At 37.9% G+C, this 16,301-nt stretch overlaps 1 protein-coding gene across 1 annotated transcript in view; it reads left to right on the top strand.

Moving 5' to 3' along the window:
* Window positions 1-4,550, top strand: part of STOX1 (storkhead box 1) — a 70,926-nt gene extending 66,376 nt beyond the window's left edge. Inside the window, exon 4 of the mRNA XM_031956865.1 lies at window positions 4,121-4,550. Within this exon, the coding sequence (XP_031812725.1) occupies window positions 4,121-4,277 (157 nt within the window). The 3' untranslated portion in view covers window positions 4,278-4,550. The remainder of the gene's footprint in view (window positions 1-4,120) is intronic.
* Window positions 4,551-16,301: the final 11,751 nt, after the last annotated feature.

The raw sequence follows: 16,301 nt of genomic DNA, 5'->3' as shown, positions 1-16,301 counted from the left end.
TTTTCTATTCATTTCTACTCAATTCTTCCTCTTTTTTTAATAAGAAGGACAAGTTATTTATGTTTTGGGGCAAATCATTGCTTTCTTTCGATCTCAGTTTCTTCATCTGTAAAATGAGGGAGTTGGGTCCCATGCTCTCAAAGTTTCCTTCAATCAAAATGCACTTATTATGTGTTAGGTTGAATGTGAGAGAGAAAAAGACAAAAGTGAAATTGTCCATATGCTCAAGAGATTTGGGACATTTTAATTGGGGGAAATAGCATAACAACTAGCATTTAGATAATGCTTTAGAATTTGCAAAGCACTTTATAAATATTATCTTATTTTGTCCTCACAACAAGTCTGGGAGGTGGGCAATATTAGTGTCCCCATTTTACAGATGGCAAAACTGAGGCAGACAGCCTGTGAAATGACTTGCCTGGGTCACACTGCTAGTGTCTGAGGCAGAATTTGAATTCACGTCCTCTTGAGGACAGGTCTAGCCCTCTCTCCACTGTACCACCTCACTTCCTCAGAAAGAATTCATGGCATCATGGGGAGAGAGAGAACTATTAGCTGGGAAAAACAGAAGAACCTTCAAGCTGAGCCCCCAATTTCTATGATTCTATTTTCTAATTAAAGTTCAGTCTTTTTGTAAGGGTTTAAATAAAGTAAAAACCTTCCTCGCTGATGAATAAAAAACAAAGATTAATTTCTTTTTCCTTTGCTAATTAAAAAATAAATAAGGTCAGTGATTCTACCAGAAGTGATTAAGAGCAAAAAAAGACTGCTCAAGAAAGCAGCTTCCCAACTTTCAGTTTTCTCCCAAGTCCCCTGGTAGATATGTAAGCATCAGCATTTATCATAACGATACAGAGCACTCTAAATATTTTCCGGATTTTTTCGGATTTTTTTGCAGTTGAGGTTAAGTGACTATCCAGGGTCACACAGCTAATAAGTGTGAAGTGTTTGAGACCAGATTTGAACTCGGATCCTCCTGATTCCAGAGCCAATGCTTCATCCACTGGGCCATACACTGCCCTCCTACATATGTTTTTCATTTTCCTATATATATAAAAAAATATATGTATATATAGAATATATACATATATTTTACATGTGGAAGTTTCTATAATTTGGATGAACAGACTTTGCGTGGGTAATGATCAGTTAATCAGTAAGTATTAAGCACCCACCATGTGTCCTGGTCCAGGGTCCTACCTATGTATAATGGTGGTTGTTACTAGAATGTTTATAATGAGGGTGGAGGAAGTTCTATTGAAGTCACTTTTTGGATTATCCTCCCCAGCCTCCCCAGTGGTCACTGCAGCCGTTTCAGTGTTCAGCAAAAATTTCCTGCATCCCTCCAGGCGCTGGAAGGAAAAGGGGAAACATTTTTCTAATCATTCCTCCTCTGGATGTCAGTAAAGTTCCAGAATTAGTCCTGATCTCTCCCTGTTTGATATTTAACCACATAGATCAAATGTGCCCATGAAAGAAGGAAAGGAGTGGCCGGGTCTCCCAGCTTTGTACGTGACTCGTGGGCCCTTCACAGAATACTCTTTTCAAATACATAAAATAAAATATACATGATTATGAAGGAACCCAATTAAATTGAAATACACTCATCAAAATATATTTTTTTAAAAACATTCAGAGATCCTTTGGCCTAGGAGAAGGATCACCAGGTCACCTGAACAAGGGCAAGATGATCCATTGGGATTCTAGAGGCCTAGGATGGAGAGGAAGGAAGGGGTCTGGAGGAGGCCCCTTGTAGGACATGATGAGATTTCACTTGGGCTATATTGGAGTGACTTTTCTCTGTAAAATGAGCAATTTGGATTATATGATAAGATCCGCAAGGTCCCCTTCTACTCTAAATCCCCCAAGGGGAGGAGAACTTTGGTTGTTGGAGATGGACATGAGGGCAACGTTTCACATTATTTATGAACACTATTCCGCCTTTCTTTGGTCCCCTCCATCTTGTTGGAGTTAGTGGTCAGCCATTTCTCAGTCATGCCCAACTTTTTGTGGCTTTATCTGGGGTTTTCTTGGCAGAGATCCTGGAGGGACTGGCCATTCCCTTCTCCGGCTCTTTTTATAGATGAGTTAACTGAAGCAGGCAGGATTCAGTGACTTGCCCAGGGTAATGCAGATAGTAAGTGTCTGGGGCTGGGTTTGAACTCAGAGCTTCCTGACTCTATCCACTTCACCACTAAGCTGCCTCGGGTCCTTGAGAGCTCTGTGAAGCAGGTGCCATTGGGAATTGGGAACTAAAGCAGTGATTTCCTTGGTGTGTAAATTGGCATCTCAGTTGGGGAAACTCAGGGGGTTCTTAACCACAGGTAAGGGCAAAGTTGGAGTTCAGAGAGCAGAAATCTATTCAAGTCAACAACAGAAACATTTCCTAAGACCCACGATGCCCAAGGCACTACACTGGGGAGCTGGGGGCTATACAAAGCATCTTTGTCCTCCAGGAGATTATGTTCTACTGGACTGAGCATATGGGAAAAAGGAGGGAAGGGGATAGGAGAAAGATGGACTTGTCTGGAACATGGAGGCTAAAATGACACTCTCTATCCAGAAAAGGAAATTTGGGGATGGAGCCCGCCATATTTAATTATTTATGTAAGATAAATTATACTACTTTAAGTGGCCATGTAGTAACTGAATTTTAGTTTTTTCAGTCCCTTAGATACAAAACTACATGAGGGTTTAATTAAAGAGATACCTGCTGTTGGGTAGATTGACATATTTAATACCAGTCAAATGTGAGCTCTTTGCGGGCAGGAACTAATTCAGTTTTGTGTTTTAATCTCCAGAACCAAACTCAGTGCATGGCCCAAAAGTAAGTGTTTACTAAATGCTTGGGTTTCTTTGTAATTTATCAAGAAATGAAACGCAAAAATACACAAAAAAGAATATTTCCATGTACATATCACACGATAAAAGGATTTAGTATAAAATCATGAATTTCCATTTCATATTGTTTACTAAAAAAACTATAAAATAAATATTGTGATCATTTTCTTTTTTTTTTTAAAGCTTTTTATTTTCAAAAAAAAGTATGGATAATTTTTCAACATTGACCCTTACATTGCCTTGTGTTCCAGATTTTCACCTCCTTCCTCCCACTCCCTCCGCTATATGGAAAGCAATCCAATATATGTTATACATGTTAAAATATATGTTAAATCCAATACGTGTAAACATATTTATACAATTTTCTTGCTGGACAAGAAAAATCAGATAAAAAAATAAAATGAGTAAGAAAAAAAGATAATACTTGGGTTTTTAATATTTTTCATTTTTAATGTAGTTTGTTTTGATCTCATTTTCATTTCAATCTTCCCTTTTCTACATAGCAATACTTCTTATAACTATGAAAAAGAAAGAGAAATAAACCAATTCAACAAAATTAATAGGCCAGTGGAATTTGTCCATGTAGGCAGTGTTCAAGTCCTGGAGTCTACCACTTCTGCAAAGAAAGGAGGAAGATCCCTAATTAGTGTTTATTGAATTTAATTACATAAGCAATACAGGTGATGATATCATAAATGTCCAAGTGTGGAACATGTTGTCCATGAAGAATACTTGGGATTGAGGAGCTGACTTCTTTTAAGAACGTAATTCAGGTTGCACATGTTTTGGATTCTATGTTAGGGGGAGGGGAAAAGGAGGAAAAAAAATTGGAACACAAGATTTTGCAAGGGTGAATGTTGAAAATTAGCTAGGTAGGGGCAGCTAAGTAGTGCAGTGGGTAGAGCATCAACCCTGAAGTCAGGAGGACCTGAGTTCAAATCTGTCCTCAGACATGTAACATTTCTTAGCTGTGTGACCCTGGGGAAGTCACTTAATCCCAATAATCTCAGCAATAAAGAAATACATAAATGAATTATCTATGAATATGTTTTGAAAATAAAAAACTTTAATAATAATTTTTAAAAATGAAACCCTGGTTTTATGTATATAGTGAAATTTTAATAATCTGTTACTCATATTTTATTTATTTATTTATTAATGAGGCAGTATACAATACAATGGGAATACAATGCCTTATTTGATTAATATAAACAGAAATCCAAAGACCTTTCCTTTTTTTTTTTAAGTAACAACTCTACTTAATTTTTGATATCTTTAGGACACAGAGCCTGGCATCCAATAATTCTGTCATTCTGGAGGAGCTAAAGAGAAGACGGAGTTTCCTACAGAACTTTGAAGGCCTGAACAGCTCGAGGAACGGACAGATCCTCACATCCAACTCTCTGCTCCAGCTGACACCTGTCATAAACGTTTGAGTTTTCTTTTTTTTTGGGAACTAGGGGCTATTTTTCCTTTTTTTTTGTAAAAATGTACAGCCTTGACTGTAAATGTTTTAACCCGCTGCCTGTGTCAGATTGACACTTATTTTACGTACATACTTTATAATTCTTGAATATTTGTGCTCTAGTCACAGCTTTTGTTCTGTTTCTGATCTTAAAAAAAAAAACAAACCTTTTTTACAACAGTGTATTTTGGTATAGAGTCATTGGAAATATTAGAATGTTTACAATAAAAAGAAAAAAATCAGATGTGACATTAGTCATCTTTATTGTTGTGCATCAGAGTTGAAAGGACATGGGAGGTGGGTTTGTATCTTACCTCTGACCCTCCCTGATCTGTGACCTCTCTTTACCTGAATGTCCTTTCAAATGGGAGTAATACTTAATCTTGTGCTGCTTGATATAAAAGGACAGACACATCCTGGATGGATCGGAAGCCCCTAATCTGGTCAGTCCCTCTAGAAGAATGTAAGCCCTTTGAGGGCAGCCCTTTCCTTCTTGTCTTTGCATCCCTAATGCCTAGAACCGTGCTGAGATACTGTAGGAACTTATAGGATTAAAGATTTAGAAACTCAAGGAATCATGGAGATCATGCATCCACCCTTCTCTCCCCACTTCTGCCTTTTGTTGACAGATGAGGAGGTTGAAGGCTCTGAGAAATGGAGGGTCACAAAGCTAATAAATATCTGAGCTCAGTCTTCCTGGCTCCAGGTCTGGCACCTGCCCGTTGTGCCATACTGCCTTCTCAATAGCAAATATTGATCTTAATGACATTGATTAGTTACAATGACACTGATCATTTCATTAAAAAAAAAAAAAAAGATTGTTATTAGCTGGAGAGGGAGTGGGGATTAGGGAAGGCTTGCTTCCTGGAGGAGGGTGCAAATGGGCTATTTTCAAACTGCTCATTCGATGTCACTTTCTACATGTAATGAAAAGAAGTTAATTGATTTGTGTTCAATAAGACATTGAAGAATATGGGATTCTTGCCAAAATGGGAACCATTCATGGCATTGGATTCATTGATATAAACAGGCACTTGGGCTTTAAAAGATGGAAAATTGAAAATTGTCTTTATAATTGTAATTGGGGGGGATACTATTTGGAAAAAGGGTAGGTAGGGAAAAGTCAAGTGATGAAAGCAGGGGAGGGTGAACAAGAGCATGACCAATGACACAAGCAAAGGAATTAGATCATATAAAGAGAGAGGAAGAAGTTGAGACTGGGAAGGTAGCGTGGAGCCATTTTTCAAGGGCCTCGATTGCAGGATAAAGAATCAGACCTTCCTTGGTAGGTACTGAAAGCCAATTATATCCATCAATATCCATTAATGAGCATTTTTAAGTGCCAACAGTATACCAGACCTGGGATTACCAAAACAAAAGTGAATTCCCTGCCTCGGGGAGCTTATATTCTATTGGAGTAAAGGATGTGAGCCATATATACCAATTAGTGTAGGAGTGATATGGGTGGAGAAGGAGGTTGAAAGACCGAAAAGGTTATTACAATAATCTGTGTGGATGTCTTCAAGATGGTAACATTGGAAAGAAGAAAGGAAAAGATGAGGGAATATTATGCAGGTAGAACTTCCAGGCCTTGATGAGTGATTGAGCGGAATGAGAAGGAAAAATCAAAGCGAACCCTCGGATTTTGAACGGGGTGAATGCTGGTTCCTTTGACCCACATCTCCAGGAGGACTGGGTTTGAGGGGATCAGTCGTCCCCTTGGGTTTGCACACGCTGACTTTGAGATGCTGGCAGCACATCCCGGCGGAAGCCTCCACCTGGAGAGGTGGATCTGGAGCTCGACATGGTGGTCAGAGCTAACGTGCAGTTTGGGGTGACTTGGGCCCTCAGAGGGAATGGTAGAGAGGAGAGGCGATTCTTGCTCAGGTCACATTTGGACCAGATTCCCTTCAGCTCTGAGGTGCCGGCCAGTCACCGAGGAAGAATGTAGAGAGGGAGGGGAGACGGTGAAGATCAGACCCCGTCTGAGGGAGTCAGAACCAGGAGGGACGGTTAGTGGAGGAAGTTGGGGAAGGGAGAGAATCGGGAGATTGTGGAGTTTCTGGAGCCCAGGGAGGGGAGAATTTCTCATTTGGAGAGCACAGTTAAGTGCTATAGGAGGTGAAGGGGACACGGGTGATTTGGAGCGGTTTCAGAGAAATGATGGAAGCCAGATATGGGGAAATTAAAAGGAAAAGAGCCGGTGGGATGTGGCAGAGGGATGGGAGGTACGGAAAAGTGTTCCAGGAGCTGTCAAAGAAGGGAAGGAGGGAGGTGGACGTAGCTGAGTGAGGGGAGACCGGCCAACAAAGCATTTTTAGATCACAAGCCGTGTAAACTTAGAGCAAGGAAGGTCCATATTCGGATCCACGCTCTTCATTTTACAGACAGGGAAACTAAGGCTCACCCTCTGATTCTCAAACCCATTCCCTCGGAACGCTGCCTTGGAATTACGGAGATCTCAGCCACCTTTGTGGGTGAAAGGAAGGAGGCAGTTCCAGAGAGAAGCAGGGGGGAGTCCTAGGACCCAGGCCAGAAGCAGGCCATGGGGCACATGGTCAAGGTTGGGGTTGAGACATTTACCCAATAGGGTAGAACAGCTTTTCCTCTGCCTAGTGGGACAGGGAAGGGGGATGGAGGGAGCAAGGCTTGAGGACTAGAGAAGGGGGGCTGAGGAGTTCTTTTTGGAAGGATTTAATCTTGTTAAGAAAAAGGTAGCCATGAATTTGCCAGATTTGGGCAGTGGAGGTATAAGATTCTTTTTTTTTAATTTTCAAAACATATACATAGAAAAATTTCAACATCCACCTTTGCAAAATCTTGTATTCCAAAATTTTTTTCCTTCCCTTTCCCTCACTCCCTCCCCTAGATGGCAAGTAATTCAATATGTTGAACATGTGTAGTTCTTCTGTACATATTTAGTGCAGAAGTATGAAGAAAGCTTATGGGGTATTAAGGTATAAAGAAAGGCTATAAAGTATAAAGAGTTATAAAAAAATTTTAATGGTAGAGGAGGGTTTGAAGAAAGGACATCTAATATATGAGAAAACGCTTACAAGTAAGGGATGGGAGAGAACAACCATTGTTTAGAAAGTGCTATATTATGGTTAGAAAAGCCCTTTACTTACCTATATGACCTCTTTGGATCTTCACAACCATCCCAGGAGGTCCTATGGGTTTTGACCTTCATTTTACAAATGAGGAAACTGAATCTGAGCTGGGTCATGACTTTTAGAGGGGATAGTTAAGCCAAGGTGCTCTTTCCACTGTACCTCAGTGGCATCCAACAGAGACTGGAGGACAGAGGTCAATAATTATTCCTCTTTGTGAAATTGCCCGTATAGCTTTGCCAGGTTTTGTTTTGTTTGGGGGATTTTTTTTTTTTGGCTTTGTCAAATCAAGAAATCAGTATGTATATTTTTGAAAGGAGGACAGGGAGGTTAATTAAAGCTAGTTGAATATTGACTCCAGTTATTAAAAGAGAAACTTCTTTCTCCTTTTTTTCTCTATCAACACAAATCAAGAAGCAGTGTGGTGTAATTGAAATGGATTTGAAGTCAAAAGATTTCAGTTCAAATTCTTACTCTCCTACTTCCTTGTATGACCTTGAACAAAATCACCTAACCATCTTGACTTTCAGTCTCTTCATGTGTTAGGGGAGGTCAAAATAGTTGGCCTCTGAGGATCTGTACCCCTAGGGTCTTCCTGACCTTTAACTCATCCTGCTACCTGTGCAAAGAGGGGACCCTAACCCCTGGGCTTTCTTTCTGGCTTTGACCTAGAAGGCTGGGGACTCTTGGGGCAGCAGGGAAGGAAGGCAGACAAAGGCTCCTTCCAGCCTTGTCCCAATATGTGAACCACTTAGACCCATCCAGCTTCCTTTCAGAATGGATTATACAAGTCTGTAATTATGTGTCCTAAATACAACCCTTTAGGAAACCAGGTATGTTCCTTTATTATCTCAAAAACACCTCATAGAACCACAGAAATTACAGGCGAAAGAAATGTATTAAATTGTGGTGAATTCCCCAGAGCTTGGCAGAGGATTATTCCTTATAATGTATGACAACAAACAGTGTTGTAGATTGATTTGACAGGAAACTTTAACTGACTTTTTTTTTCCCCTTTGAACTATCTATTCTTTCCTAATGAAAAAACAACAACACTATTTTCTGGACTCATCCTAAGTAGAAAAATAAAATTAGCATGTATTGATGGAATTGCCTTGTCATGTGACTCCCAGAGAGGGGATGGGATATAGCATCACACCTCCAACACTAGTGTGACCCTGGGCTTGTAACAGCCTTGATGTACCTTCTTCATTTGTAAAATGGGAGAAAGAAATTGGACTAAGTTTCTACTAAACTCTCTCATTTCAAACAATTGTCCTGTGGTCCACTTTGCTTTGATAGTTCATACTTCCAGGGTGACTTGAAGTGAGGTTTTTTAAAAATTTTATTTAATATTTTCCCCCAGTTACATTCAAAACAATTTTAACATTTGTTTTTTTATTTAAAGTTTTTTATTTTCAAAAAGTATACATGGATAAAACTTTCAACATTCACTCCTACAAAACCCTGTGTTATAATTTTTTCCCTTCCTTCTTCCACCCCTTTCCCCAGTTGGCAAGTGATCAGTTATATGTTGAATATTTACATTTGTTTTTAAGATTTTTGTGGTCTAGATTCTCTCCCTTCTCCCCACCCACAATTAAGAAACCAGTTGTGAAGTTATGCAAAACTTTTCCATAAAAGTTAAGTTGTAAAAGAAAACATAGATCTCCCACCCTAATGAAACTAAAAGCCCTCAAGAAAAATTATTTTAAAAAGAGAGAGAAATAAAGAGAGAGACAGAGAGAGAGAGAGAAAGAAAGAGAGAGAGAGAGAGAAACAGAGAGAGAGAAATAAAGAGAGAGAGAGAGAGAGAGAGAGAGAGAGAGAGAGAGAGAGAGAGAGAGAGAGAGAGAGAGAGAGAGAGAAAGAGAGAGAGAGAGAGAGAGAGAGAGAGAGAGAGAGAGAGAGAGAGAGAGAGAGAGAGAGAGAGAGAGAGAGAGAGAATGCTTCAGTCTATATTCAGACTCAATCAGATCCTTCTCTGGGTATGGAAAGGATTATTCATCATTAAGTCCTTCAGAGTAGGTGTGGATGATTGCACTCCTGAGAATAACAAAGTCATTTACAGCTGGTGATCCCAGAACATTGCTGTTATTAAGTGAGTTATTTCACAGAACCTTAATCTATAAAATGAAAGGGCTGATCTCAAAGATCACTTCCACTTCTTGACCTTAGACACTATTTGCTGCTTATAAAGAATCTAAAGTTCCATCATTAGAAATTCACTCCTTTGGGTCTTGAAGGTTCTTAAGAAAAGTGAATGAAGCTGAATGGAGAGTGGATTAGGCAGTAATTATTATCAAACTTGCCATGTGCCAGAGCCTAGAGGAGAAGTTAGAATATTAAAGATATTAGGCCTACAGGAGGATATTGGGTTCCTCAGGGAGCAAGATACCTGGGCAAGAGAGATGACCTGAAGCCAGCAAGATGTGTTGACAGCTAAATTTTGCCTTAAAGTCCCTCTCCCTGGAAATAACTCGAAGAGATTACCTAGTCTAGCCACCTTATTTCAGAGGTGAAAAATTGAGACTGAGAAAGATTAATTATAATTAATTAAATTAATAACAATTCACAAAAAATAAATTAATAATATATAGGAGAGGCTGTGTGGCCTAAAGGATAAATGGTCCACTTTACAATTAGGAAGATTGTAAATCTTAATACTTCTGACACATAGTGGCCTTGTGACTTTGGGCTTAACCATTTGTGCTGAATTACTTTCTAAGATTATAAATTACAGATAAATTGTTGATTTACGTCAATGGAGAGAATTTTCACACTGTAAGCTATGTATGCAATCATAACAGACCAAAAAAAAACCAAAAAAAGTATGGCTAGAATGGTCGATGAACACACAGATCTTGGAGTAAAGAAGACTTGGGTTCAAATCCAGTCTCTAACACAAACATGGTTGATCTATTGGTAATACAGATCACTGGCAAGACACTTAACCTCTCAGTATCTAAGAATGCAAATTAAACTGGAGTCACTCATCTAAATTGGTGGAAGGAGATTCTGCTTCAAATATTCTTCATGATCTTGAACTTATACATCTGACCTCTCTCCTACTGAACTGATAATATTAATAGCCAATATTTAGAATACAGAAATTATTTTCCAGAAAAAGCCTTATTTGTGACCACGCTGTATAGTTAATACCCGAATAATTATATTATGTTAATGGATTTCCATTGGCTTGACTTATGAGCAGAAAAGGACCTGAAAGGTCAGTGAGGTCAGTGATTTCCCCTCTGCCAATCCCCAGTCCTTACTACATTTTTAAAATAAGAAAGGACATCTAGAGAAATAAGTGGCTTGCTTCACACAGGTATTAGAGAACAGAGGTGGTTTATTTTTTTAATGATTGTTAAATTTTTTAAATGTTACTTTAACATATTTAACATGTATTGGTCTACCTGCAATCTAAGGGAGGGGATGGGGGAAGGAGGGGAAAAGTTGAAACAGAAGGTTTTGCAATTGTCAATGCTGAAAAATTACCCATGCATATATCTTGAAAATAAAAAGCTATAATAAAAATGATAAATTTTTATATGTAATTAGGAAATATTTGATGAAATAAATAAAAACAACTTTCAAAAAATAGCAGAGCTTTGATTTGCACCTGTCTTTTGACTGAAAATACTGTGTCCTTCCACTATACCAAGCTAATATAATTTGCTTCTGACCTTTTGCAAGTAAAGTAGGAACTCTTTAGCTTGATATTTGTAGGAATTATGAATTTAGAGCAGCAAAGTGCCTTAGAAGTCATCAGAGCCAATCACCGCAATTTATAGATGAGGAAACTGAGGAGCAGACAGGTTGATTGACCAATCCAAGATCATACAGGTAGGGAGAGGAGACTTAAACTCAGGGCTATACTGCCTTCTCCTCCACCATGTGGACCACCTACTTTCCTACTCATTTCACACTTTGCCCCTTCACAAACTCAGTGCTCCAGACAGTCTGGATGGTTTGCCCTCCCTTAAACACACCCTGCATTTTTCCACCTCTGTTCTCTGTTCACATTCCCTGCACCTAAGAATCCATTCCAACTCATTTCTATCAGTGTGATATCCTATATACCCTACCCCGCCTTTAGGACTAGCTCAAATACCTTCTCCAGGAAACATCCCTTGTTGCTATGAACTCCCTTGTCTGATCTCATAATTGTGCTTGCGCCTAACATAATCTCATTTGTACTTCGTTTTTTCATGAACATGTTATTTCCCCAACTAGAGTGTAAGCTCCTTGAGGGCAGGGAATGCTTTATTCATCTTTGTATCTTTCCCACCACCTAACAGAGAATAGTACTTTGTACATGAAAGGTGCTTAATAAATGTTTATTAAATGAATTATGTATATTGTGGAATGAATGGATAAAAAGACATTTGCTAACTGTGTCAGGCCCTGGACTCAACAATGGGAATACAAATACAAAAGAGATGTTGCCCTCAGGCACTTCATATTCTGATAGAGAAGACATACATATATCTATATGTATATATATCACACACAAATATATACATATAGAAATATATCAAGCACCTTATATTCTAACAGGGAAGACAGATAGATAGATAGATAGATAGATAGATAGATGATAGAAGGATGATAGAGAGATAAATAGATGGATAGATAGATGATAGATGGATAGATAGAAGAATACTAGTTAGATGGATGGATGGATGGATGGATAGATGGATGGAAGGATGGATATACAGATGGATAGATAGATAGATAGATGATAGACAGGTAGATGATAGAGAGATAAATAGATGAATAGATAGATGATAGATGATAGATAGATGGATGATAGTTGGATGGATAGATAGAGATGATAGACAGATGATAGATGGATGATAGATGGATTGATAGATAGCTAGATGGATGGATGGATAGATGGATGGAAGGATGGATATACAGATGGATAGATAGATAGATGATAGGTGGATGATAGAGAGATAAATAGGTGGATAGATGATAGATGGGTAGATAGATAGATGATAGACAGATGGATGATAGAGATAAATAGATGAATAGATAGATGATAGATGATAGATAGATGGATGATAGTTAGATGGATAGATAGAGATGATAGACAGATGATAGATGGATGATAGATGGATTGATAGATAGCTAGATGGATGGATGGATAGATGGATAGATGGATGGAAGGATGGATATACAGATGGATAGATAGATAGATGATAGATGGATGATAGAGAGATAAATAGGTGGATAGATGATAGATGGGTAGATAGATAGATGATAAATAGATAGATGGACAGATAGAGAGATAGATACACATGTAGACAGACAGATAGATAGATAGCCACATATAAGCGAGTGATGAAGAGTATTGATATTGAGTTCACATTTGTATTCCTGACCACATCCCTGTAAGGTGGTGGTGGGGATAGAAGCAAACACTTTTTACAAATGGAATGGTAGACAGAGAAGAGACAGACCCTGGAATTGGGAAGTCCCCTTTATATAGATGAGGAAACTCAGTCTTCAAGAGGGTAAATGGCAGAAACCAGAAGGAGCACTGACAGAATTTGGAGTTCAAGGACAAGCCTGGCTTGTGACCATCTGGGTCACTTCAAACAAATCTTCTCACCTTAATGAAACTCAGTTTTCTGTAAAATGATAGGATGGGCTCAGAGCATCTTGGAGGTGTCTCCCGGCTCGGTCACCGGCACTAAAGGAGTGGAGGGAGGAGCCAGCCTTGGCCACAAAGGTCTTCCTGTTCCAAGCCCAGTGTTTTCTCACCTACACCGATATGGAGTTCCCATGGGAGGCTGGTTTTTCTGTACTGAACTTGGACCATAGTTAGCTGAGTACATTGGAAGCATTACAGGTCATGTGCAAATTTTGTAGGTCTTAAGGAGATTCTTTGCCTTTCATAGGATGATTTTATTTGAAATATAATTTATTTGAATTATCGGATTGGATTTCTTGATGAGTTATGCCCTCTTGTGGCTCAGTTGATGGGACACAAAACTGCTAAAAACTCAGAAAGATTCAGAACTTCCAAAGCAGTAGAAGATAATATAAATTTTAAATTTTTGTTTGTTTGTTTTTTGGTACAATTCCAGAGGGAACTGGAACATAGACACTCAGAGAGAGATGGTTGAAACGAGTCCCTTTAATAGGATTACTCAGAAATGCATGAGAATTCACTGTTCAATTTCGTTTTTTTCTGATATATATCATCGTTTTGTGCTTTCCTCATCCTAGTTGCCTCCTGGAGGGAGTAGACATCAAGAGAACAAGACACTTAAACTTATGTCACTCACTATTATTATATATCACTATATATGGATCATATGTATACAGGTTTGCAAGAACTTAAATAGCATGGTTACCTAGTCTACCCCCTTAATTTTACAGAGAGGCAGCCAGCTCTGGAGAAGGGAAATAACCAAAGGGCATCCGGCTGGTGAACTCACCAAGACTCACACCAAGGCCTCTTTTTTATTCCAGTTTTCCCTGCTACTTTTTGAGTTATATCCTATTTTACAAGCTCCTAGGATAAAGACAGCATGACACAGGACATTCCATTAAGGTCCTAAGAATGTAGGACTCGGAATCAGGTTCAAATGTGACCTTAAATTTTTAAAAGCTGAGTGACTCTGGATAAGTCTCTTAACTGTTCACTGCCTCAGTTTCCTTATCTGTAAAATCCACATAATAATAGTACTAAACACCAAAGGTTCTTAGGAGGCTCAAATGAAATATGTAGAATGTTTTACAAACCTTAAGCCATCTACAAATATTAGTTAATATAAAAAGAGACCAGGAAAACAGAATTCATTTGAAAACAAACTGAATTTTATTAAAACTAAACCAGGTTGATATTTGTTATTCCCTCATCATCACCATTTACCTTCATTTCTAGGGTCATTTAAAAAAAATTTGATGGTTCTATAAATAGGTTTAAATCAAAGGCGTCAAATTAAAATTGAAACAGATCCCTGAAGCTTTGACTTAGCAAACCACAAATTAACATTACCTAGAATTTTGTTGTTTTTTAATTTATTTTGTTAAACATTTCTTTTGTTAAAACATTTTAATCTGGTTCAGGCAGTACTCAGAAGTTTTGACATAGTTGATGACCTTTAAACTTATTATTTAAACCAATACCATCCTCTATACATCAAATTAAAGTTCTAAATAGGACACGATCTAGGTACAAACAAAGGAACAAGGGGGAAAATTACCTTTTGGATCTAAGGGTATGGGAAGAATTCATGATCAAATAAGCAATAGAAATCACAAGATGAAATGGACAATTTTCAAATAATTTTCAAATAAGCAATTCTCTTGCCTATTGGATTACATAAAATTTAAGATAAGGAAAATTATCTATGCATATGTTTTGAAAGTAAACATCTTTAATCCAAAAAAAAAAAAAAAACAAGTCTAATGTAGTTAAAATTAGAAGGGAAAGAAGTTAATGAGGGAAGAAAATCTTTGTAGCAATTTTCTATGATAGTGGTTTTATAGACAAAATATATAAAGAGCTGATTCTGGGACAAGATCTTCCAGATTCCAAGTCCAGTATACTCTCCATTATAGCATCTCTATGATTACAAATAGGAAATCTCTCACAATCTGTGAAGAATTAAAATTGTGATTGACACAATGTCACAGTCACTTTCACAAATGAAATTTGTGTCTAATTATTGTCAAAACTCAGAGTCAAACTCAGGCTTCTGAGTATAATTCTGGCAATCTGTCAATTCATGCAACATATTGTGCCTGTATACTAATCTACCTGAATAAGAAAAAAAACCCTCATTTTTGTCACTTTGCATTTCTCTATCATAGATTTATTTATTTTTTTCATTTTCTTTATAGTTTTTTTTTCCTACCCATAGTGTGGATTTGTTCCTTTGAAAACTGTCTTTTCATCTTTTATCCATTTAGCTATTGGGCAATGACCCTCAATTTTACCTTATCTAGTTGTTGCGAGGCTCAAATAAGAAAATATAAGTAAAATACTTATGCAAACCTTAAAGCATTATATCAGTTAGTTATTATTCACATCATTACCATATGACATTGAGTTAATCACAATTTTAATTCTACACAAATTGAGGGAAACTTCTTATTCATAATGATTGAACATGGTATAATGGATAGTGTATTGGACTTAGAAGCTGGAAAACCGGAGTTCAAACCTTGCCCCAAGCAATTATGAGCTTCATCCTTCTGGGTCTCACTTTCTTAGTCTGTAAAATGAAAGGCTTGTATTTGAGGGGCTCTAAAGGTTCTTTTGAGTCTAAATCTATAATCTGTAATCCTATTAATATTAAAAGATGAGATTTTATGTCGGACAGCAGCTTTTGGACTGTAGTCCAACTGACTTTTTTCTGCTTATTCAATCCTGGTCCCAGCTGGTTGTCCATCTGCACACACACACACACACACACACACACACACATACACACTGATGCATTAACTCACTGGACTGACTGTTCATCCAGCTTCATGTTCTAATAAGAATCTGTGTTGGGGAAGATCAAACTCTCTCTTAACTTCTAAACATAGAGGCTTTATGAGCAGGAGGGAAGGGAGAGTGATATGGTGGACAGAGCTACTGGACCTAAAAATCAAGAGGCTTGGTTTCTTATTTAAGCTCTGGCATTTTCTTCCTTTCTTGTGTATTTCCCTGAAAAATTAATAGGTTAGACTAGATCAAAGCTTTTTTTCATATCAAAGCTTATTAAATTGTGAGTTGAGACCCCATGTGGGATCCTATAACTGAATGTGGGAGGTGCAAAATTATTATTTATTACCAATAAATGTTTGATTTGTATACCTATTTCATATATTTATACATCTGACATTGTACAAAAATTTCTTGGGTGAAGAGG

This window comes from Sarcophilus harrisii, chromosome 2 (assembly GCF_902635505.1).
Source record: "Sarcophilus harrisii chromosome 2, mSarHar1.11, whole genome shotgun sequence".
Taxonomy (NCBI): Eukaryota; Metazoa; Chordata; class Mammalia; order Dasyuromorphia; family Dasyuridae; genus Sarcophilus; species Sarcophilus harrisii.
Note: the sequence above shows the minus strand (reverse complement) of the source record. Positions and strands in the feature narration are given on the sequence as shown.